Raw genomic sequence first — 24,024 nt, 5'->3', positions numbered from 1 at the left:
TATCTAAGTTCTTCTTTAAATGCTTCTTAATATTTCTATGAGGATGAAAAAGTTGTTTTTGAGTACCTCAACAATAAAGATGAAACAATGTATAAATAAAAAGCATAAATTTAGTATGATTTCAATTATCTTTGAGTATGTACAAAAAGCTGAATAGAAAAAGAGTATGAAAAATAACTTGACATCCCTGCCTCAAATACTCTACACACGTCTTTAGAAGTTAAGTTTTGATACAGACTAAGTCCTGTTAAAAACTGTGGCAGATAAAAACCATGAAAACCTACAAAGCACTTGAAGTCATCACTAATTCCAGTGCTCTAATGAAAACAGGACACCTGGTGTTCTCAAACACTGGTAACCCAGATGCCGGCCAGGAGAAAGACAGCTCAATAGGAAGCAGACACAAACTGTTTTTGTGCCGCCCTTGGTGTCCTGGCTGCTCTATTTTCTCTCCCATCTGGGTCATGATGAGAAGTCTAAGTATCTATGAAATGCATATTTGTGCTGCCTGTTATGCACATTATCTACTTCTAAAATTCCCTATTATAAGACTATAGTATTCTCATTTTACAGATAAGAGATTAATGCTTAAGGACACTAAATTTACTTCTCCAGAGTATTCAGGTATTAAGTTGCAGATTCAAATGTAGGTCTTTCTGACTCAATCTATGACTTTTCTGTCATGAAGTGCAAATCAGATCTTCCCAGAGGAAGTTTTCCACAGGTAGCTCAAAGTCTCTTTCATGAGACAAAAAAAAAAAAAAACTACTTCAAGAACTCTTGCTTCCAGTCTGATCTGAAGCTCCTCAGCACCAGGCTTTTCAAAAGAGGCTGACGTGAGTCTGAAGTTTCAGTTATAGTCAAACATTCCTTCAAGAATGTCCCACAGACCCTCGAGATCTGAATAGGCATTACAGTGGCAGGCAGAGAGGGACAGGGAGGGTTTGCTGGTCCAATAAATTTGGGAAACAGGTTAAACAAACTCAAAAAACATTACTTTCCAATTTTGCAGCCTTATAGGTTTTAATTCTCCAAAAGATGAATAAAACATTAAGAGTTCATTAAACTCTTTCCATGGAACTTTTACAAAAACTATTACAGTCTAGGAGAAAAGCCATAGTCAGATTAAAAAGAGAAAAAAATGCAAATAAATTTTCTCAAGATGGTATCTTGCTTTAGATGTAATTACTTTTTATTAAGTACAGAGAACACTAAACATGCACGCTCAGATGCTGTTTAACAGATTATTCTTTGTATTCTTTTAAAACATACCCCACAAGGCAGCAGCCCCAGTTCCGCAGCCCGCCTCTGTGCGGGGCAGCTCAGTGGAGGAAAATGAAGATCTGGGAGGCATATGAACCTCACTTCAAATTCCGATTCACTTGTTAGCAGATGTGTGACCCTGAGTGCGTTAAAGTTTCTTTAACTTTAAAATGAGGAAAATAATACTTGACATTCATAAATAATATTTAAGAGGACCAGAGATAATACATGTCAAGTTCTTAGCTCAGTGCCTGTGGTGCTTAATAAAATACAATAATAATATTTACTACTATACAAATCATAAGCAATGTTTCTAGAAGGCAGACCAAACCACTTTATATCCTCCCCAATTTGTTTTCTGTTCATTTATTTTAATATTTTTAATAATAGATTCTTGGAACAATACAGGAAATTCAAATAAAAGTAACAGCTTCCCTTCCCTTTCCCATATTCAATTCAATCCTCCTTGATAATTCCACCAATTACCCCTCCGCTATGAGAAAAGACCTTAAGATGTTGCCAGACATAGTATCTCAAATCTGTAGTTTTGGAATATTATGGCTGAAGATACATACAACCAAGTAGATTTTTTACATAAGACACATCACTTCTTGGCCTCATAGTCCAGGTGAAAATTTGAATGCTGGCTACTCCTTGACCCAACTAAAAACATACCCTTGCTTTCTTATCATGAAGTTCTTGAAGTCACTCTACCTTATCTATCCTTTCTTTGTCTCCCTCTTTTAATAACAGTAAGTGCTATGCAATCTTGCATTCTTCACGACAATTAATAAAGGAAGAAAGGAGGGTCAGCTTATACATTCATGTATTGACAATGATAAAAATAAACTCAGCTACCTGGAGATAACATCTACCTAAAACTTAGTTGAGAACTATATGGTAAGACATGTAAACTATTAGAAGAAAAAAAGATATCATAAAATCCATTTACAAATATTGCAGTATTCATGAAAAGCCCTTCTGACTTTGAATCTATCTTACTTTACACATAATTCTAATCACGTTATTGGTTAACTGGTTTCCAAAGCTGTATCACATTAAAAATTACAAATTAGAAAAAAAAAGATGAGATAGTAAAAAATGATAGGCACCAGCCCTCAAGTAAAGGAGAAGACAGATACAAAAACTGAAAACCAGTATGTGAAGGCACTTGGAATAGAGAAACACGCCTTCTTTCTAATTCTCTAAAGACATCACCATATTCACCATAATGTAAAATTAAATATTCTCAGTAATTCCTAACACATGAAGAAAATCATCCTGTAATACTTCATAAATTTTTGAAAAAGCCAGAGAAGTCTGGAATATGTTTTTAAAGATTTCCATTCAAAATTTTTTAAGTTATAAAAGTACTGAGATAGATAAGATAACAACTTTGGCTTTGTGGTAAACCTAGCTGGCTAGCTGGAACAATTCATTTTCTAAGATGACTAGATGAGGTTTTATTGTGTATGTCAGAAAAATCCCAAATTAACCATATCTTACATATCACTTAGGAGGAAGTTGAAAAGTATTCTAAGCCAAAGGGAGTAAAGGTTATCTTAGGGTGTATCTGTATCTTAGGGTATCTGTATCTTAGGGTATATTAAAAATGTAAGGAAATAGAGTTTAGCCAGCTACAACTTTCACTAGAATAGAATGCCAAGGAGCTGAACTGTTGCTTAATCTGAAGCAGCAAAGATACCACCTCTGAATGGAGGGCCACAATACTTCAATTCCACTGAAGTCTTTCTCACATTAGCAGGCATCCTAGTTCATATATGAGGAAGTTACAAAATGCAAAGATTTAGCCTAACATATTAATGAACCTGTTTACAACTAAATAAGGAAAAATATAAATACTGAGCTAACCATCATCACCCATGCATATCACTACTTCCAACTCAGTAATTCTGCTTTCATGTTCAATAAATGGGGTTCTGTGTAAGATTTAGTCTGAAATAAGGGTTCCTCTAATTAAAATATATTTGTAAAACAATGATATAGCTCACTATAGTTATATTCAAACCATTCATACAAGTATAAGAGGAAGTTATAGTTTCCCCCACATACATATCAAATAGTTTCCCTGGTATTCTTTTACCTAGTATTATTAATAGTTTGAATGGGTTCCTTCACGTATTTTTTTTCTATGTTTATACAAACATATTTCTTTAATAACAACAAATGAAGTCATATTACATATGATGGTCTGCAGATTTCTTTTTTTTAATAATGATACAATATGTACCAGTGACATAACCTGGTGCAAACAATAAAGGGGCAAACTAACTGCACAGAATTTAAATCAGTAGTAACAATTGAAAGAGCTAACAACTCAAAGACTGTTTTCATCACCAGGAACTGGCCATATAGAGCACTGTCTGTGACCAGGTACTCTTAAACCAAAATCCTTCTTTAGTCTAAGTTCTAAACAACTGCTGAAGTTACTACTGAACTTTAATTACATGTTTCAAATTAACACATTTTTATTATTGTATCTTTCAGTAAACTATTCTAGATTTAAGTTAGTTTAGAGGACTCCCAGTTATAAAGGTGATCAGCTGCAAGTGTTCATTTCAAAAGCAAATTCCTAATAGTTCAGAATCACTGTAGCTTTCTTTTGAAGTTTAGCCCTTCCAACCATTGGGTAATTAAATATCCTTGCATTTAAACAATGATGGTAGAGCAACTGCAGAAATACAACCTGAATTAGTTCAAATCTATCAGTGTACATTAGAATTTTTGGTACTTAAATTTGTATATGTTTTTATTTGTACTTAAAATTTTTATACTTTAAGGCATTGTGAGCCACTAGAATAGTTTCCAAAGATAAGAGCATTTCAATTTCTGGGATTTATTGTTAAATTTGATTTTTATGAATCTCTTCTAAATTTATGCTTATGTTTGAAATTTCACCAAACTGTATTTGTTGCTTCATGTGAGATAAATTTCTCAAAATTATAATAAAAATTATATTTAGTCAACTATGAGTCAAGATAAATTGATAAATCTGTCTATACTATTTATTTAATTTTAATAGGCAAAGATCAAATTTGATGATGTCATTAACAAATGTGCATAAGGATCAAAAGCAAACCATATTATTATTGTTAGTATGAAAGACCAATATGTAGATATAAGGTTTTTCTTTTTTTTAAAAAAAGTACTTCAAATTATTAATCTTTTTTTCCTCTTTGGTTACAGTACTTTTCTTAAAGTTTTTAATTTTATGATTATGTACATGAGGTTAAAGAAAAACACTATTTTTTCCCCTTCATCATTACTCCTTAACATCAGAATTATTATTAAAAATGATTCTAGGGTAGTGTTAAAAACTGATCTATTCTAGGTGTCAAATATGGTAAGTACACTACCCCAATCCACACCCTTCCAAGGTCACACAGCAAGAATTGAGTAAAAACCCAGTTTTCTGTTCATTTCTACTATATAATGTTGTTTAAGCCAAATATGTTACATTATCATCTCTCAGGATTGGCAATGTTTTAAAAGATGACAAAACAAGAATTTTACATTCCAATTTCAAAAGTAATAGGAGCCTTAGGAAAACTGACTGAATATGCTTGTATATGCAGAAAAAAGTCTAGAAGCACACATTGTGGTTACTTAGGAATTTGTATGTGGGTCTCATATTAACTTTAAAAACAAAAGTATAATTAACTTAGGGCTAGTTTTTGTTTTTCCTACTAAGACATCATATGAAAACATGTAGTATTAAAAATCACAAAAGGACCAGGTGACTTTACTGGTGAATTCTACCAAACATTTAGAAAAGAATTAACACTAATCCTTCTCAACTCTCCCAAAAAATTGAAGAGGAGGGAAGACATCCCAACTCACTCTATGAGGCTGGCACTGTGCTGATACCAAAGCCAAAGAGACTATAAGATGAGAAATGCAGACTAATATACATGATGAATACTGATAAAAAAATCTTCAACCAAATACTAGCAAACTGAGTTCAACAGCATATTAAAAGGATCATTTGCCATAATCAAGTGGAATTTGTTCCTGGAATATAAGGATAATTCAAAAACATGAAAATTAAATACACCACATCAACAGAATGAAGGGAAAAAACACATTATCATCGCAATTGGTAGAGAAAACACATTTGACAAAATTCAACACCCTTACATGATAAAAACACTCCACAAACTAGTAATAGAAGGAAACTACCTCAACATAATAAAGACTATATGTGAAAACTCACATCTAATATCATACCCAATGATGAAAAACTGAGAGAGCTTTCCCTACAATAGGAACAAGACAAAGATCATGCCTTTGTCACTTCTACTCAACATAATATTGGAAATCCAGCCAGGGCGATTAGGCAAGAAAATAAAAGGCATCCAAATTGAAAATGAAGAAACAAAATGATCTATGGTCACAGACAAATGATCTTACAAGCAGAAACCCTAAGACTCCACACAAAAAAGTCTAGAGCTAATAAATTCAGTAAATTTGCAGGATACAAAATGAACACGCAAAAACCAGTTATGTTTCTATACACTAGAAATGAACAATCCAAAAAAGAAATTAAGACAACAATTACATTTGCAATAACATCAAAAAGAATAAAATACTTAGTAATAAATTTAACCAAGTTGGCAAAAAACTTGTAAACTGAAAATTAAAAAACAATGATGAAAGAAATTAAAGATACAAATCAAAGGAAAGACATTGCATGTTCATGGGTTAGAACACTTAATATTAATATGTCAGTACTATCCAAAGTGATCTACATATTCTATGGAATCTCTTAAAATCCCAATGATGCTTTTTGCAGAATTAGGAGAATCCATCCTAAAATCCATATGAAATCTCAAGTGACACCAAACAGCCAAAACCAACCTTGAAAAAGAACAAAGTTGGGGGGCTCACACTCTATAACCATGTGTTTCTGATGCTTTGAAATCTGGGGCCTTGCTGACTCTGAAGAGATTGTCCTTCCCAGGGCTGGCTTATTCCTAGACACAGTAAATGACCCTCCTGTGAGTGTACCTTTTATAAACAATCCAGAGCCCAAATGCCAATCAACTTTCTTCATTGGTCTCTCATATTATGGGCTACTGTCCACCTGCCTTAATTACCCCGGGCCAGGTACCAGACAACTAGAGACAGCCGCGAGGCCCCAGAGCCTGCTGAAATTATTCCAACTAGCCCATCCTGAGCCTGCTTATTACCCTGCCTCGCATGTTCCTTCCTGAGGCAACTACAACAAAAATTCCTGTCCATGTTTTCCCCTCTGACTCTGCCTCCCGACTAACCCTGATGCTCCCCCATATGGTCCTGAGTGGAATGGCATGCCCCCTCCTCTTGGGAACTGTGAGGAACAAACTATCTTTCCATGAATCATTCCCTGATCTGCTGCCCTCACCCTATCTGAATAATAAAAAACCCACATTGAAAAAAACCCATTATCTGATTTGATAACTTACCACAAGCTATTGTAATCAAAACTCTGTAGTGCTAGCATATAGACAGATATATAGACCAACAGCATGGAACAGAGAACTCAGAAGTAAACCTTTGTATATATGGTCAAATGATATTTGATAAGGGTGTGACCATTCAAAAGTGAAATGACAATCTTTCCAACAAATAATGCTGGAAAAACTGGGTATCCATATGCAAAAAAATGAAATTGGATCCTCACCTTGCATCATATACAAAACTAACTCAAAATAGATCAAAGACCTAAACATAAAACCTAAAACTATAAAATTCTTTGATGAAAACAGGAGAGAAGCTTTATGACATTGGATTTGGCAAGGATTTCTTGGATATGACACCAAAAGCACAGGCAACAAAAGTGAATTACATCAATTGGTCTTCATCAAAATTAAAAATGTCTGTGTATCAAAGGACACTATCAATAACGAAAAGGCAATCCACAGAATGGGAGAAAATATTTGCAAATCATGTATATGGTAAGGGGTTAATATCTAAAATAAATAAAGAACTCCTACAACTCAACAGTAACAAAAAAAACCCCAACTTGATTAAAAAAGTGGGCAAAGGGCTTAAACAAACATTTCTGCAAAGAAGATATATGTAAGGCCAATATGCATGTGAAAAGATGCTCAACATCACTAACCATTAAGGAAATGCACATTAAAAACAAAATGATTTCTTCTTCCTTCCTAATTACAAACTTTAAATAGAATTCGTGCCTCATATCGAATTTACCGAGTATCATAATTCCTCCAGGTGGTAAAGATACCTCGAGACAAGTGCTGGGCATAGAAGCCACAGGGCATAAATCTGCAAAGAAGTAAAAAGCTAACCTTTGCAAACAATATGGCTTCTCTCTCACTTACCAACTTTACATTTCCCTGTATGGCCCCGGAAGATGACTGGTTAGCCAGAGACGGGTAAGATTCCTCAAGGGAGGAACAACCTAAGACAGGCACAGTCGCAGGGGGGCCATCAGGTGAGAATTTGGGGATCAACAGAGGTGAGGCTCAGAACCTCACCCCCCCTGCTTTGAGAGAAATCTTCTGCATCCGTGGATGTCTTGCTGCCCTTGTCTAGCCTGGATTAATACTTAGTCCATAGGCACACACCTGATCATCTGATCATCTACATTTGCCTTCTTACAGCACTAAACTATGTTTTCTACCTTTATCTTGCATCTACCTACCACTTCAGCATTTTATTAAAAATAAAAATAATAATAATAATAGGAGAAATGTGGGATCAACATATAAATCAAGTACAAAAATCAAATGAATATTCATATTTGACCTGATGGTTTATAGGTCATATTGCATGATCAAAACCGAAAGTTTCTGTGATGACTGCCCTTGTACTGTTCACCATGTAAGAATTTATTCACTCTGTAAGAATTCGTTCACCATGTAAGAACTTGTTCGTTATGCTTCAGAAGATTGGAGAGTGACGAGAATTAGGCTTGAGATGGATTAATGATTGTACATTGAGCATTGACCCCCCTATACTGAATTTTATTGTTGTTAACAACCATTTGATCAATAAATATGAGAGATGCCCTCTCAAAAAAAAAAAAAAAATGAGATACCATCTCACACCTTATTAGGATGGCTACTATCAAAGAAACAGAACATAACAATGTTAGCAAGAAGTGGAGAAAATAGAACCCTTGTGCACTGCTGGTGGGAATATAAAATGGTACAACTACTGTGGAAAACAGTATGGCTCTTCCTCACAAAATTGACAGAAGAATTACAGTATGAATCAGTAGTTCCACTTCTGAGTGTATACCCCAAAAAAACTGATTTTGTACACTCAAGTTAATAGCAGTGTTACTCACAACAGCCAAAAGATGGAAGCAACCCAAGTATCCACCCAGAGATGAAGGGACATACCAGATGCAGAGTATACATACAATGGAGTATTAGTCAACCTTAAAAAGGAATGAAATTCTGATAAATATTACAACACAGATGAACCTTACAGACAGCACATTAAAGAAATAAACTAATCACAAAAAGATAAATATTATATGATTCCATTTAGAATATGTACCTAGAGTAGTCAAATTCTAAAGACAGAAAGCAGAATGGTGGCTGCTGGGGTGAAGGGAGGGGCGATTGGGGTGTTAGTATTTATTGGGTACAGAGTTTCAGTTGGAGAAGATGAAAAAGTTCTAGAAATGGATGGTGGAGATTGCAGAACACATTGCTGCAGAACAATGTGAACTTAATGCCACAGAATTGCACACTTAGGAATGATTAAAATGGTAGCTTTTATGTGTATTTTACCATGATTAAAAAAAATTTCAGAGGTTTCTAAATGAAATCAATTGCATTCTTAAGTGGATACATTTGTTTTGCTAAGATCAGAAAACATGAACTTGAATAAAAAATGAAGAGAAAATTTCTTGCTGAGCTACAACTGTGTACCAAAAATAATTAGTTATAACTAATTTTGTCTCTTTCCACAACAGAGAAATAATAATAAACTGATTCACATATATCCCATCACAGATAAATGTAAATAAAGAGCAGTTAATCCTGAAGCCAAACTATGTCTACAACCAGGTCTATAAATGAACTCTGGATGCATAATAAAAACACATTTTTGCATGTACTAGTATATGTCCGTGATTCTCAACTGGGAGGCAATTTTGATGCTCTTGTCCCCTAGAAATTTGTCATAGCACAGGGGAGAGATGCTACTGGCATCTGGTGGGCAGAGGCCAACAATGCTACTAACGTCCTACAAAGCACACAGCGAAGAACTACCTGGGGTCCAAAATGTCAATACTACAGAGGTCGAGAAATCTTGGTCTACGGGAAAACTCTGAATAAGCCAACAATGGTTTAAAAGGCCCTTTGGAACATCTGTTAGTAATACACATGCCATTAATTTTTGCATACACCTCACTGGACAAATTAGAAAGTATTAACTTCCATAAGAAGTGTCAGAGTAACAACTGTCGGTAATGATTTTAAATAGTGACCTATTTTCCAACTCAATCAAGAACAAAGTGTAAGCCACGCTACCTCACTGACCTCATGAAAAAAATCATATGGGGCGTAACTAAATCTAATAAATATCTGTAGACAAGATGAATCCAAGGACATGTTTACTTATCATTATCTCTAGTCTGGTTGAATATGGCTTCAGAAGTTGATGAGCTTTTATATATGGACCTAAGTTTAAACTACTGACAGATATTAACCAGCTCATCACCCTTGATGGCATATTTTTAAGAGTCAGTGAATTTTATAAGCTAGTTGTACTTTCATTTCACTATGCTAACTCCCAAAATGTACCTTTGTACTAGTGGGCAGTTTTTAAGACATATGTCAAATAACTGGGGAATGTGCATTTATTGTTCTTGTGAATGTACTTTTAGATATCAATTGTGGGAAATGTGATTTGGATGAATGACGTTTATCATAATTTACTTCCCACAGAATTCCACAAATTGTCTTAACATAAAAGAAGTAATGATTAATGACAATAGTCTGTTTTATTCCATTACTACTCCCATCCTTCTTTGTTCTTAGAGCCATTAAAAAATGTAGCCAATAGTATGCCCAAGGGCAACAATTAATGTTAGACTATAACATGCAGCTAGAGGTCAATTTTGCTTTGTAAATATTTGCTAGATGAGAAATTAGACTTAATCTCTATATCTCATATATATACACACACATATATATATGTAGTCTGAAATCTCTAAGACGTTGAAGTTCTGGCAAAAGCCAGACACAGCAGTTAAAAAAGTCATTAAAGATACATATTTCAAATATCTGCTAACTAGAGCAGCACTAAAAGAGAAAGACTGAAGGTTAATCTCCTGAAAGAATATGAAGAATTTTTACTTTTCTGAGTTCTGTATGAAAAATGTATCTTTGTGTGACTCTAAGCTGGTTAATTTTATTAAATTATTTTGAAAAAAGAAAATCAGGGTGGCTGCTTATGAACATAGGTTGCATAGACCCCCATACCAATTCTTAGTGAAACACATTTCAGTATTCTAAAATACTAATTTTTAATGAGTATTTCACAAAAAAATAGTTTAGTAACATTTTCTGACATGTTACCTATAAGGCATGTATTTAAGACTAAAATATTCTAAAGGCTTTATTATTTCTCGATGCCTTTTTTGTTTTAAACAATGTGACAGTTATTTTCTAATTCAGAAAATCATAAATGGGCAAGATTCTCCAGTACTCACCAGCTCCCAGAGAGCACAGCGGAGCTCTTCCCCACAGCGCGACCGACTCACGCTACAGCAGTGCTGGAGCTGGCAGGGAAAAAACGCTGCCTCCCGTCTGGAGTGATAGTTTGCGAAGCTGCTTCACATGAATCATATAATGCTGTTCATCTGCCTTTGCAGTGTTCTCTGGACACGGCAAGCGCCACACTGACACAGAATGTCCCTGCCTATGGCTTTGCCTGGATGTTTTATCCATGAGCTCAATGGCCCTGCTTCCTGTCCCAGCCTGCTGGGGTCCTACGTCTCTTGGGCAGCCTTCCCACCTGGCTTAAATGTCAAGTCCTTTCATTAAGGCTTGATTCATCAAACTGTTGAATATTTAAACTTCATACTGACATTAAGGGTTGAGCAAAGGGTGTAGAAGCTTAAACTCTAGCAAGGCTCATTCCATTATATTCTTATACTGTGCAGATCTGAACTATTATTACGGATCATTACACTCCAGAGAAATGGAAAGAGTACCACTTACTGATACACATCCACGCAAAAAGACATTATATTCAGAATGACTTAGTATTGTTAACATTGCTTAATAAGCATGTCCTTATTAGTTTAGAGCAACAATAAATTATAAAATACTTCCTGAAAATTGTAAGTGGAAACACCAAATTATCAAAGGAACTTAAATGCTTATATTTTCCCACATCTAAATTTAGTTAAGATATAATTCAAATAAACTATTACCCAGCAAATGAGTAACACACTCTTACAACTACTTATTAAATAACCCATCCACAGGCATGAATGCTTCCTTTCCTTGAATATACACCATATACTAAACGCTGCAGGCTCAAAGGAAAGATTTGTATTTCCAATCTAGTGGGTATTTTTTGTTCCATGTAAAAGTCTTATTCTGTCTCCTCCATGAGATAAATACCACTTTTCAGGGAAAAGATGAAAATACTGAAAAGGAAAAAAAGATCTGCAATTTGAATTATAACAATTGGTACAACCATGTGCTTATACCCCCTCAACACATATTCAGTAAATTAGCCACTTTTAAATCTTTTTAAATCACTGCATAAAAGGAAACATTTGGAGAATTTCTTTTATCAAAAACAACTGCTGATAATATGATAATAGAAGGTCTGCAGTTAAGGGCCCATTATCTAAATTATTTACTTTTACCTTTTTTCGTTCCTGCTCCCTCTGCTGGAGACTACAGACTGAGTCAGTAGCTGCTTGCACTGAAATAAAAACAGACAACGGGTTTTCAATCAGCAGCCCTTGCTCAAGGAGAGACTCACCTAGAAAAAAAAGTACTTGGATCATTCTAGATCTTAAGAGACTATGCAAAAAGCTGATATTATTTGGTCATGGTATGGTGGCTGGAAGGAAAAAAAGAAACTTTGCTAATGTATTCAGGATGTCATAATTAGAACCACCATCATTCTCAAGCTCTGAGTTGCAAGCAACAGGTTTTTACATATAAATTCCAATGACAAGTTGTCAACAATGGCCTTAGAATTCTCTAAAAAGATATAAAACACCTGATAAATTTATCATTATATTCTGACTGATTACAGAATCACTCTCCAGGCTCCCTCTGATTCACTGGCTCCCTCTCCCTTCTCAGTCATACTACTCTCCTGCAGGTAGTACTTGATGCCTAGAACTTTTCATTAACTTTCCATTTTCTTCTTGTCTCTCTTCTCTAATTCTAATTTGGCTGCCACTGTCAGATTCAAATTTCTCTGGACTGTTTTCACTGAGTCATTTTCCTTACTAATGAATCAAAACTGCTAGTAATTATTATAGTTATTTTGAGTATTACTATATGCCAAGACCTTTGCTAAGTACTCTCTATGTACTACTCCTACTAATCCCACTTTCCTATTAGGAGAGAACCACTATTCCATTTCACAGATTTTTGGCATGTGTAAAAACCAGGCATAAAACGACAAGGGGTTAACTTCCAAAACATAAAGAACTCACATGCCTCAACACCCAAAAAGCAAACAACCCTATTAAAAAATGGGCAGAGGATATGAACAGATAGTTCTCCAAAGAAGAAATTCAGATGGCCAACAGGCACATGAAAAGACGCTCCATATCTCTAATTGTCAGGGAAATGCAAACTAAAACCACAATGAGGTATCTCACACCAGTTAGGATGGCCAACAAAGAAAAGACTAGGAACAACATATGCTGGCGAGGATGTGGAGAAAGGGGAACCCTTGTACACTGCTGGTGGGAATGTATATTAGTTCAACCATTGTGGAAAGCAATATGGAGGTTCCTCAAAAAACTCAAAATAGAAATACCATTTGACCCGGAAACTCCGCTCCTATGAATTTACCCAAAGAATACAACTTCTCAGATTCAAAATGACAGATGCACCCCTATGTTTATTGCAGCACTATTTACAAATAGCCAAGACATGGAAGCAACCTAAGTATCCATCAGTAGATGAATGAATAAAGAGGTGGTGTATATATATACACAATGGAATATTATTCAGCCATAAGAAGAAAACAAATCCTATCATTTGCAACAACATATGGAGGTAGAGGTTATTATGCTCAGTGAAATAAGTCAGGCAGAGAAAGACAAATACCAAATGATTTCCCTCATTTGTGGAGTATAACAATGAAGCAAAACTGAAGGAACAAAACAGGAGCAGACTCACAGACTATAAGAAGGGAATAGTGGTTACCAAAGGGGAGTGGTGGGGAAGGGTGGGTGGGGAGGGAGGGAGAGGGGATTGTGGGGTATCATGACTGTTGCACATGGTGTCACGGGGAAGACAGGGTAGCTCAGAGAAGACAAATAGGGACTCTCGCATCTTACTACACTGATGGACAGTGACTGCAATGGGGTATGAGGGGGACTCAATAATAAGGGTGAATCTAATAACCACATTGTTTTTCTTGAGAAATCTTCATAAGAGTTTATATCAATGATACCTTAATAAAAAAACAGGCATAAAGAGATGAAATATCTGTCACTCAAGGAGATAATACAACTAATAGGTATGGAAAGCAAGGTTTTAAATCAGATCTCTGACTCTATAAAGACTTAACTTTTACCCTCAACACTCTACTCCTCTTATGATTTCATCCATGAAACTAGTTTTAATCCATCAATTATTCAAACCTCTTCATTTACTAGATCCATTTTATTTCTATACACAATTGTTTTCACTTCACTGTTTAGTGTGCAGGCTAAGAGTCAGCCTTGGCCAAATCTAGAGTGGAGCACTTACTACTGTATAACTAATCCTAGCTAAGTTTGCCTGCTCGTTCCTTCAATTGTCAAATTCCCTGAACATTTCCTTCACGGGTATTGTTATTGCTGGTACTCCCACTTTCTCAGCACCTTAGGTTCTCATTTGTAAAATGAACACAACAACTAATTGTTAAGAGGACTTCAGAATGGACACTGAGAATTAAATGGGTAACACATTATATAGACAATCTGCTTAAAAGTAATTTACAAATTTATAATAAAAGCCATTTAGAGCACATCTTCCCAACAGTCAAGCAATCAAGAAATGTTATTGTTGCTATTATCTTATTTACTATACTATCCCTAATTCAAGTGCTTCCCTATCCCTTTCCTGTAATTGAAAGGTTGTTCCAAAAGCTCAGGTCAGGGTTTACTGCCTTCATAAAGCCTTCCCAGATTAAACCTTTCCCTACAAGGATTTTCTCTTATTTGAAACTACTTTATCAAATCTGTGTGTATCCTCCAATTTGATCTTGTGTTTGTGTAAAGAGATTCCCCTAACTGTTTTACAATTACGGTCTTCCTATCCCACCCCACCCTAGTCCCAACTAGGTCACAAGTCCCATAACAGGGCAGGGACTGCAATTTCTCTTTCAGAAAAATGTTAAGCCTCTCCCTGTGAGAATATGGTAAAGAGGAGCATTCTGCTTTTAAAGAGTCATGCTTTTATAAGGAACCATGCATTTTAGTTTTATCTGAATATTTTAGTACTGAAAGTAGGTTTCCTCATTATTTGTTCTAACATAAAAGATGAAAACTAAACAAAATAGGAGTTGATTAGATCTGCCTTCTTTCTGTGGCATATTAACATTACATCATCTTTCCCAAGCAGTAGTTCTATCATTTCCTGTTTTTTTTTTTTCCTGGCTCTGAACATAACTTAAAAAAAAAAAAATTTTGTGGTCTTTGGGAACTTCATCATTTTCTGATCATTCTAGGTTTAATCTAAAAAAAGTTACAGGACTATGACATTCATTTTGTCATTTGTTATATCCTTTAAAAATTTAATTGGAATACATGTGACAAAAAAGCACACTTTTGTTCTTTTTCAGGATTGTCTTTGTTGTTAGAGTATCCATTTGTAGAAATGTCAGTCCCTTTGAGAAAATTTACTTTTGAAATTCTTTAGCCAAACAATAAAAAGTTTACTTTTTGAATTTAAATCTGCTTTTCTAAAATTTAGAAAATCACCTGACTATACCGAAATTCCCTTTCCTCACAATTAGACTCCAAGAGAAGTCCCATTTATCCAAACTTTCCAATCACTTCCACATCACATTATCCCTAACTCAGTAGAAGCTATTTTTCTGTTATCTCAGTGCTTTAGGAGATCACACTGACTTTAAGAAGTTAAGAATTTAACAGATTACTTTCTCTATTTGAGGATATTAGTTCCACATGGAGGAGTAACTGTGCCACAGACAGCAGTTATTGTCCCAACTGTCCTCACATAAGAGAAACAAATTCATTCTGCTATGGTATGTATCTGTAAACCTCAAATACATACATAAGAAAATAATTTTGGTTAGTATTAGGAGCAGATGTTGGCTGAACTCTCACTCAATCATTTTAATTAACACATAATTATCTAGTGGATACAATGTGCCAGGCGCTGTTCTAGGGCCAAGGATACTGCAGAGAGCAGAGTCCCTGAGCTCATGGAATTTATATTTCAGTTAAGGAGACAGACAACATACAAATATTTAATATATCAGGTGGTGATAGATGCTCTGGAGAAAAACAAAGCATGGTAGGGGCACTAGAAAATGCCAGGATGGGGCGTGAATGTTACAGAGCAGCCAAGGGAAGTCTCACTGTTAACATGTGAGGAGAGACCTATAGGAAATGGGAACTGTACAGAAATCTAAGTAAAGAGTATTTCAGAGGGGGCAGCGAGTGCAAAGGCCCTAAGTGGGAGTGTGCCTGGCACATTACAGGAAGAATAAGGAGATAACTGTAGCTAGAAGGAAGCAAAGGAAAAGGAAAAAGGTAGGGAATAAAAGAGTGCATCATGGAGGGAGGCACAAGATGGAGGCGTGAGTAAGGCAGCAGAAATCTCCTCCCAAAACCATATATATTTTTTAAAATAGAGCAAATACAACTATCCCTAAAAGAGAGACCACAAGATACAGTACAACAGCCAGGCTACATCTCCATCTGCAAGAACTCAAAACCTCACAAAAAGGGTAAGATACAAAGCCGTGACCCGGTGGGACCGGAGCGCTTCCCCCACCCCAGCTCACCGGCAGGAGGAGAGGAGTCAGAGTGGGGAGGGAGCAGAAGCACAGGACTGCTAATAACCAGCCCTAGTCATCTGCACTGGGAGCACGGACACACATGGCATGGTGTACTGGATATTAGAGAAACGGAAAAGTAAAATCCGAGACGGAGACTGCGAGTGGGTCCCCACAGCTGGCTCCCCTGGGACCAAAGAAAAGCAGCGCTTTTTGAAAGTCTTAAAGGGACAGGGGCTTAACAGCTGGATGGAATAGTCCTGGCACACTCAACCCAGCCGCCTGGGAATCCTAAGGAACTTCAGGTGCCCCAACCCCCTGGGAGGTAACCCAGCCCCAAAGCCCCTGATGGCGATAAGAAGCCTGCCATTTGTTCCCCCAGGCCGGCGCTGCAAGGAAACCAGCTGACCTGCCACAGCAGTGGAGCAGCTGGAGAGCGACCCCACCCACAGCAACCACAGAGTCTCCTCCCAGCGTGCGGCTGCCCAGCACAGACAGAGGAAGCCGGAGCAAGGTCTGGAAGGCATGAAGGGGCACTGTTCTCATAGGAGAACACACCCTATGCATCTGCCACTCCCTGCAGGACTCTTGGCTATCCCAAGGGCTGTCCCACCCACAGCAGCTCAGGAAATTAACCCAGAGACTGCTCCCTGTGTGCAGGTAACCGACACAGGCAGCGGAGAAGGGCAAGGCAACCAGCAAGCAGGAAGGGACTTCATTCTCTCAGCTGACACATGAGCCACCTGCCTAGAACCACCTTTATCGCCATGAAAAGGCAGAAGAATCTGGTCCAGTCAAGAATCACTCAGACAACCCCAGAGAGAGGGCCTGGAGAGATAGATATAACAAATCTTCCTGAAAAAGAACTCAAAATAAAGGTCATAACCATGCTGATGGACTTGAAGAGAAATATGCAAGAGCTAAGGGATGAAGTCAGGAGAGAGATAACAGAAATGAAACAATCTCTGGAAGGACTTAAGAGCAGACTGGATGAGGTGCAAGAGACTGTTAACGGAATAGAAATCAGAAAACAGGAACACAGAGAAGCTGAGGCAGAGAGAGATGAAAGGATCTCCAGGAATGAAAGAATATTGAGAACTGTGTAACCAATCCAAACAGAACAATATTTGTATTATAGGGGTACCAGAAGAAAAAGAGAGAGAAAAAGGGATAGAAAGTGTCTTTGGAGAATTAATTGCTGAAAACTTCCCCAAACTGGCGGAGGAAGTAGTTGCTCAGACCACGGAAGCCCACAGATCTCCCAACAAAAGGGACCCAAGGAGGACAACACTGATATATAATAATAAAAATGGCAAAGATCAAAGACAAGGACAGAGTATTAAAGGCAGCCAAAGAGTATAGAATAAAGTTCACCTACAAAGGAAAACCGATCAGGCTATCATCAGACTTCTCAACAGAAACCTTACAAGCCAGAAGACAATGGCATGATATACTTAATGCAATGAAACAGAAGGGCCTTGAACCAAGAATACTGTATCCAGCATGACTATCATTTAAATATGAAGGAGGGATTAAACAATTCCCAGACAAGCAAAAGTTGAGGGAAGTTGCCTCCCACAAACCACCTCTACAGGATATTTTTAAAGGACTGCTCTAGATGGGAAGCACTTCTAAGGCTAAATAGATGTCACCAGAAAAAATAAAACCACAGCAAAGAAAGCAGACCAACCAAATACTAACTAAAGGCAAAAAAGAAAATCAACTATCCACAATAACAGTCAAAGGAAACACAAAAGAGCACAGAAAAAAACATCTAACATATAAAGAATGGAGGAAGAAGAATAAGAAGGGAGAGAAATAAAGAATCATTAGACTGTGTTTATAAGAGCTTAATAAGAGAGTTAAGTCAGATGGTTAGATAGTAAAGAAGCTACCCTTGAACCTTTGGTAACCACAGACCCAAAGCCTGCAGTGGCAATAAGTACGTATCTATCAATAATCACCCTAAATGTAAATGGATTGAATGTACCAATCAAAAGACACAGAGTAATAGAATGGATAAAAAAGCAAGATCCATCTATATGCTGCTTACAAGGGACTCAGCTCAAACCCAAAGATTTAGACAGACTAAAAGTGAAGGGATGGAAAGATATTTCATGCAAACAATAGGGAGAAAAAAGCAGGTGTTGCAGTACTTGTATCAGGCAAAATAAGACTTCAAAACAAAGAAAGTAACAAGAGATAAAGAAGGACATTACATGATAAAGGGGGCAGTCCAACAAGAGGATATAACCATTATAAACATATATGCACCCAATACAGGAGCACCAATATATGTGAAACAAATACTAACAGAATTAAAGGAGGAAACGGAATGCAATGCGTTCATGTTAGGAGACTTCAACACACCACTCACTCCAAAGGACAGATAAACCAGACAGAAAATAAGTAAGGACATAGAGTCACGGACCTAACAGACTTCTACAGAACTCTACACCCAAAAGCAGCAGGATACACATTCTTCTCAAGTGCACATGGAATATTTTGCAGAATAGAACCACATACTAGGCCACAAAAAGAACCTCAGTAATTCAAAAAGATTAAAATTGTATGAACCAGCTTCTCAGATCACAAAGGTATAAAACTAGAAATAAATTGTACAAAGAAAACAAAAAGGCTCACAAACATAATGGAGGCTTAACAACATGCTCCTAAATAATCAATGGATCAATGACCCAATAAAAACAGAGATCAAGTAATATATGGAGACAAATGACAACAACAAACCCCAACTTTTGTTGGATGCAGCGAGGCAGCTCTAAGAGGAAAGTATATAGCAATCCAGGCCTACTTAAAGAAGGAAGAACAATCCCAAATAGCCTAAAGTCACAATTATTAAAGAAGAACAAATGAGCCCCAACGTCAGCAGAAGGAGGGACATAATAAAGATGAGAGAAAAAATAAATAAAATTGAGAAGAATAAATCAATGAAACCAAGAGCTGGTTTTTTGAGAAATGAACAAAATACATAAACCCCTAGCCAGACTTATTAAGAGAAAAAAGAGAATCTACACACATAAACAGAATCAGAAATGAGAAAGAAGAAATCACGATGGACTCCACAGAAATACAAAGAATTATTAGAGAATACTATGAGAATCTATATGCTAACAAGCTGGCAAACCTAGAAGAAATGGACAATTTCCTAGAAAAATACAACCTTCCAAGACTGACCAAGGAGGAGACAGAAAATCTAAACAGACCAAATACCAGCAAAGAAATTGAATTGGTAATCAAAAAACTACCCAAGAGCAAAATTCCCGGACCAGATGGATTCACTGCTAAATTTTATCAGACATATAGAGAAGACATAATGCCCATTCTCCTTAAAGTTTTTCAAAAAATAGAAGAGGAAGGAATACTCCCAAACTCATTCTATGAAGCCAGCATCACCCTAATACCAAAACCAGGCAAAGACCGCACCAAAAAAGAAAATTACAGACCAATATACCTGATGAACATAGATGCAAAAATACTGAACAAAATATTAGCAAACCAAATTCAAAAATACATCAAGAGGATCATACACAATGATCAAGTGGGATTAATCTCAGGGATGCAAGGATGGTACAACATTTGAAAATCCATCAACACCATCCACCACATCAACAAAAAGAAGGACAAAAAACCACATGATCATCTCCATAGATGCTGAAAAAGCAGTCAAAAAATTTCAACATCCATTCATGATAAAAACTCTCAACAAAATGGGTATAGAGGGCAAGTACCTCCCTCAACATAATAAAGGCCATATATGACAAACCCACAGCCAACATCATACTTCACAGTGAGAATCTGAAAGCTTTTCACCTAAGATCAGGAACAAGACAGGGATACCCATACCCACTCTCCCCACTGTTATTCAACATAGTACTGGAGGTCCTAGCCACAGCAATAAGACAAAACAAAGAAATACAAGGCATCCAGATTGGTAATGAAGAGGTCAAACTGTCACTATTTGCAGATGACATAATAGTGTACATAAAAAACCCTGAAGACTCCACTCCGAAACTACTAGAACTAATATCTGAATTCAGCAAAGCTGCAGAATACAAAATTAATACACAGAACTCTGTCGCTTTCTTATACACTAATGATGAGCTAACAGAAAGAGAAATCAGGAAAACAATTCTATTCACAATTGCATCAAAACCTAACCAAGGAAGTGCAAGACCTATACCCTGAAAACTACAAGACACTCTTAAGAGAAATTAAAGAGGACACTAACAAATGGAAATTCATCCCATCCTCTTGGCTAGGAAGAATTAACATTGTCAAAATGGCCATCCTGCCTATAGCAATGTACAGATTCAATGCAACCCCTATCAAAATACCAACAGCATTCTTCAATGAACTGGAACAAATAGTTCTAAAATTCATATGGAACCAGAAAAGACCCCAAATAGCCAAAGCAATCCTGAGAAGGAAAATAAGGCAGGGGGATCTCACTTCCCAACTTCAAGCTCTACTACAAAGCCACAGTAATCAAGACAATTTGGTACTGGCACAGGAACAGACCCACAGACCAGTGAAACAGAATAGAGAGTCCAGATATTAACCCAAATATATATGGTCAATTAATATATGGTAAAGGAGCCATGGGTATACAATGGGGAATGACAGCCTCTTCAACAGCTGGTGTTGGCAAAACTGGACAGCTACATGTAAGAGAATGAAACTGGATCATTGTCTAACCCCCACACACAAAAGTAATTCAAAATGGATCAAAGATCTGAATGTTAAGTCATGAAACCATAAAACTCCTAGAAAAAAACATAGGCAAAAATATCTTGGACATAAACATGAGCAACTTCTTCATGAACATATCTCCCCAGGCAAGGGAAACAAAAGCAAAAATGAACAAGTGGGACTATATCAAGCTGAAAAGCTTCTGTACAGCAAAGAACATCATCAATAGAACAAAAAGACATCCTACAGTATGGGAGAATATATTCATAAATGACATAGCAGGTAAAGGATTGACATCCAAAATTATATATAAAGAGCTCACACACCTCAACAAACAAAAAGCAAATAATCCAATTAAAAAATGGGCAGAGGATCCTCACAGACACTTCTCCAAAGAAGAAATCCAGATGGCCAACAGGCACACGAAAAGATGCTCCACATCGCTAATCATCAGAGAAATGCATATTAAAACCACAATGAGATATCACCTCACACCAGTAAGGATTGCCACTATTCAAAAGACAAACAACAAGGAATGTTGGCGAGGATGTGGAGAAAGGGGAACCCTTCTACACTGTTGGTGGGAATGTAAATTAGTTCAATCATTGTGGAAAGCAGTATGGAAGTTCCTCAAAAAACTCAAAATAGAAATATCATTTGACCCAGGAATTTCACTCCTAGGAATTTACCCTAAGAATGCAGCACTCCAGTTTGAAAAAGACAGATGTACCCCTATGTTTATTGTAGCACTATTTACAATAGCCAAGAAATTGAAGTAACCTAAGTGTCCATCAGTAGATGAATGGATAAAGAAGATGTGGTAAATATACACAATGGAATATTATTCAGCCATAAAAAGAAAACAAATTCTACCATTTGTATCAACATTGATGGAGCTAGAGGGTATTATGCTCAGTGAAATGAGCCAGGAGAAAAAAGACAAGTATCAAATGATTTCACTTATATTTAGAGTATAAGAACAAAGAAAAAAAACTGAAGGAACAAAACAGCAGCAGACTCACAGAACCCAAGAACAGACTAACAGTTACCAAAGGGAAAGGGACTGGGGAGGATGGGTGGGAAGGGAGGGACAAGGGGGAAAAGGGGCATTACAATTAGCAGACATAATGTAGCAGGGGCGGCACGGGGAGGGCTGTACCACACAGAGAAGACAAGTAGTGATTCTATAGCATCTTACTATGCTGATGGACCGTGACTGTAATGGGGTATGGGGTGGGGACTTGATGGGGAGAGTCTAGTAACTATAATGTTGCTCACGTAATTGTAAATTAATGATACCAAAATAAAAAAATTAAATAAGAAAAAGAAAGAAATGTGGCAGTTCAACTAATAGGCATAAAACAAAATTCAACTTGTTACTTGTCTTGTAAATTATTACTTAGATCAGAATATATTCCATATATAAACTAGCTTGCACGATTTTGCACAACAACCTGGTCAATTAGCAATGAGAATAAATAAGCCAGTGCTATGACTTAAAATACCAAGTTTTTACATATAAAATTCCCCAAGAACAACAGCTAGGCCCAGGTGAATTTTTAAAACTATATCAGCTTTAAAAGCAGATAAAGTTATCTCCATTCTACTGATGCTTGTGATAACTACAAGAAAATACTTACGTTGGAGTTCACTGAAGAATCCTTTCCTGCTTCTAGCAGGAGAATATCTCCCAAAGCCATTGCTTGGTTTTTAAAGCTAACAATACCCAAAGTAGTCCACAGAATCTTAATTTTAACTTCGCATTGCTGGTGTTCTAAGTCTTCCTTTCCGGGGAATACATCTAGTCTGGATTTCATATTACCAGTAACCCTTTTTAGTTTCATTGTGGAGACTCTACTTTTAAGAGACTAGTACTCCCATCAGAAATAAATTTAGCCCAAGAATGAAGTTAAAATAACCATCCATAGATTTATACCAAGTTTTACCCAACTTATTTTTATATACTCAAAGTGTAGAAAAGCAAAGTTATAGGCAAATCTCAAATACATAGATAAGCATTCCTATTAGTATTGAGTTTTACTTTAAGCATAATATATAATGTTATTTGTTCTATGTATGTCAAACCTTGAATGTTTATCAAGGTTAAAGAAGTGACAGTATGAACAAGCAAGTGCATGTGTACAGTAAAATGCAAAAACCTGAAATCAATTTTAGACTTTTTGCTGTTCCACTCAAAGAAACCAATCATGGGAGATTTTTCCTCTTCAAACTCTTTAGCATTAAGGTACACAAGACTAACTGGGACGTGAAAGTCAGCTCAATTATTAACCAAGTCTCTCTAATGTTTTCCTTTCCAGGGCACTATATTACCGGCCAGTAATTTTTCCCCCCTCCTCAGAAAGGTATTTTTTCATTGTGTACTTCAGTAATTCATCCTTATTTACCAGCATTATCTATCCTAAGTTGAATAGTGTCAATATAAATCCAAGGAGAAGTCTTGAGTTTCTGATATACTTCTAATTTTAAAATCAGTTATTAACAAAACAGTTTTTATTCTGTTATGATTTGATTTGTTTAATAAATATTTTGATTAACTATCTCTCCATGTTAAAAAATATATTGCTTAATGAAAAAAAGTGCTAAAATACAAACATTCAAAACAGGATTCTTTTTTAAACAAAGTTAAGAAAGAAAAAGAAGTTTCATTTCCTATATGAATTTCTGGTCATCAAACGTTTTCATATGGGTAAGTTTTTTCAAGAAAGGTAAAAAATGTTTCCATTTTCTCACATCCTAAAAGGACTGTCTTGTGCACCTCAGGTGCACACGTCTCACTTTGGAGATTAATTCTCTCAACATCATTGGCAACACACATTAATCATTATATAA

General features: G+C 36.3%; 1 protein-coding gene across 1 annotated transcript in view; it reads right to left on the bottom strand.

Annotated features, from left to right (window-relative positions):
* BLOC1S5 (biogenesis of lysosomal organelles complex 1 subunit 5) overlaps window positions 1-24,024 on the bottom strand; it is a 46,925-nt gene that overhangs the window by 4,789 nt on the left and 18,112 nt on the right. Inside the window, exon 4 of the mRNA XM_073224448.1 lies at window positions 12,131-12,189. Coding sequence (XP_073080549.1) covers window positions 12,131-12,189 — 59 coding nt within the window. The remainder of the gene's footprint in view (window positions 1-12,130; window positions 12,190-24,024) is intronic.

This window comes from Manis javanica, chromosome 16, assembly GCF_040802235.1.
Source record: "Manis javanica isolate MJ-LG chromosome 16, MJ_LKY, whole genome shotgun sequence".
Classification (NCBI taxonomy): Eukaryota; Metazoa; Chordata; class Mammalia; order Pholidota; family Manidae; genus Manis; species Manis javanica.
The sequence above is the reverse complement of the archived record's forward strand: the minus strand, read 5'-3'. Positions and strand labels throughout refer to the sequence as shown.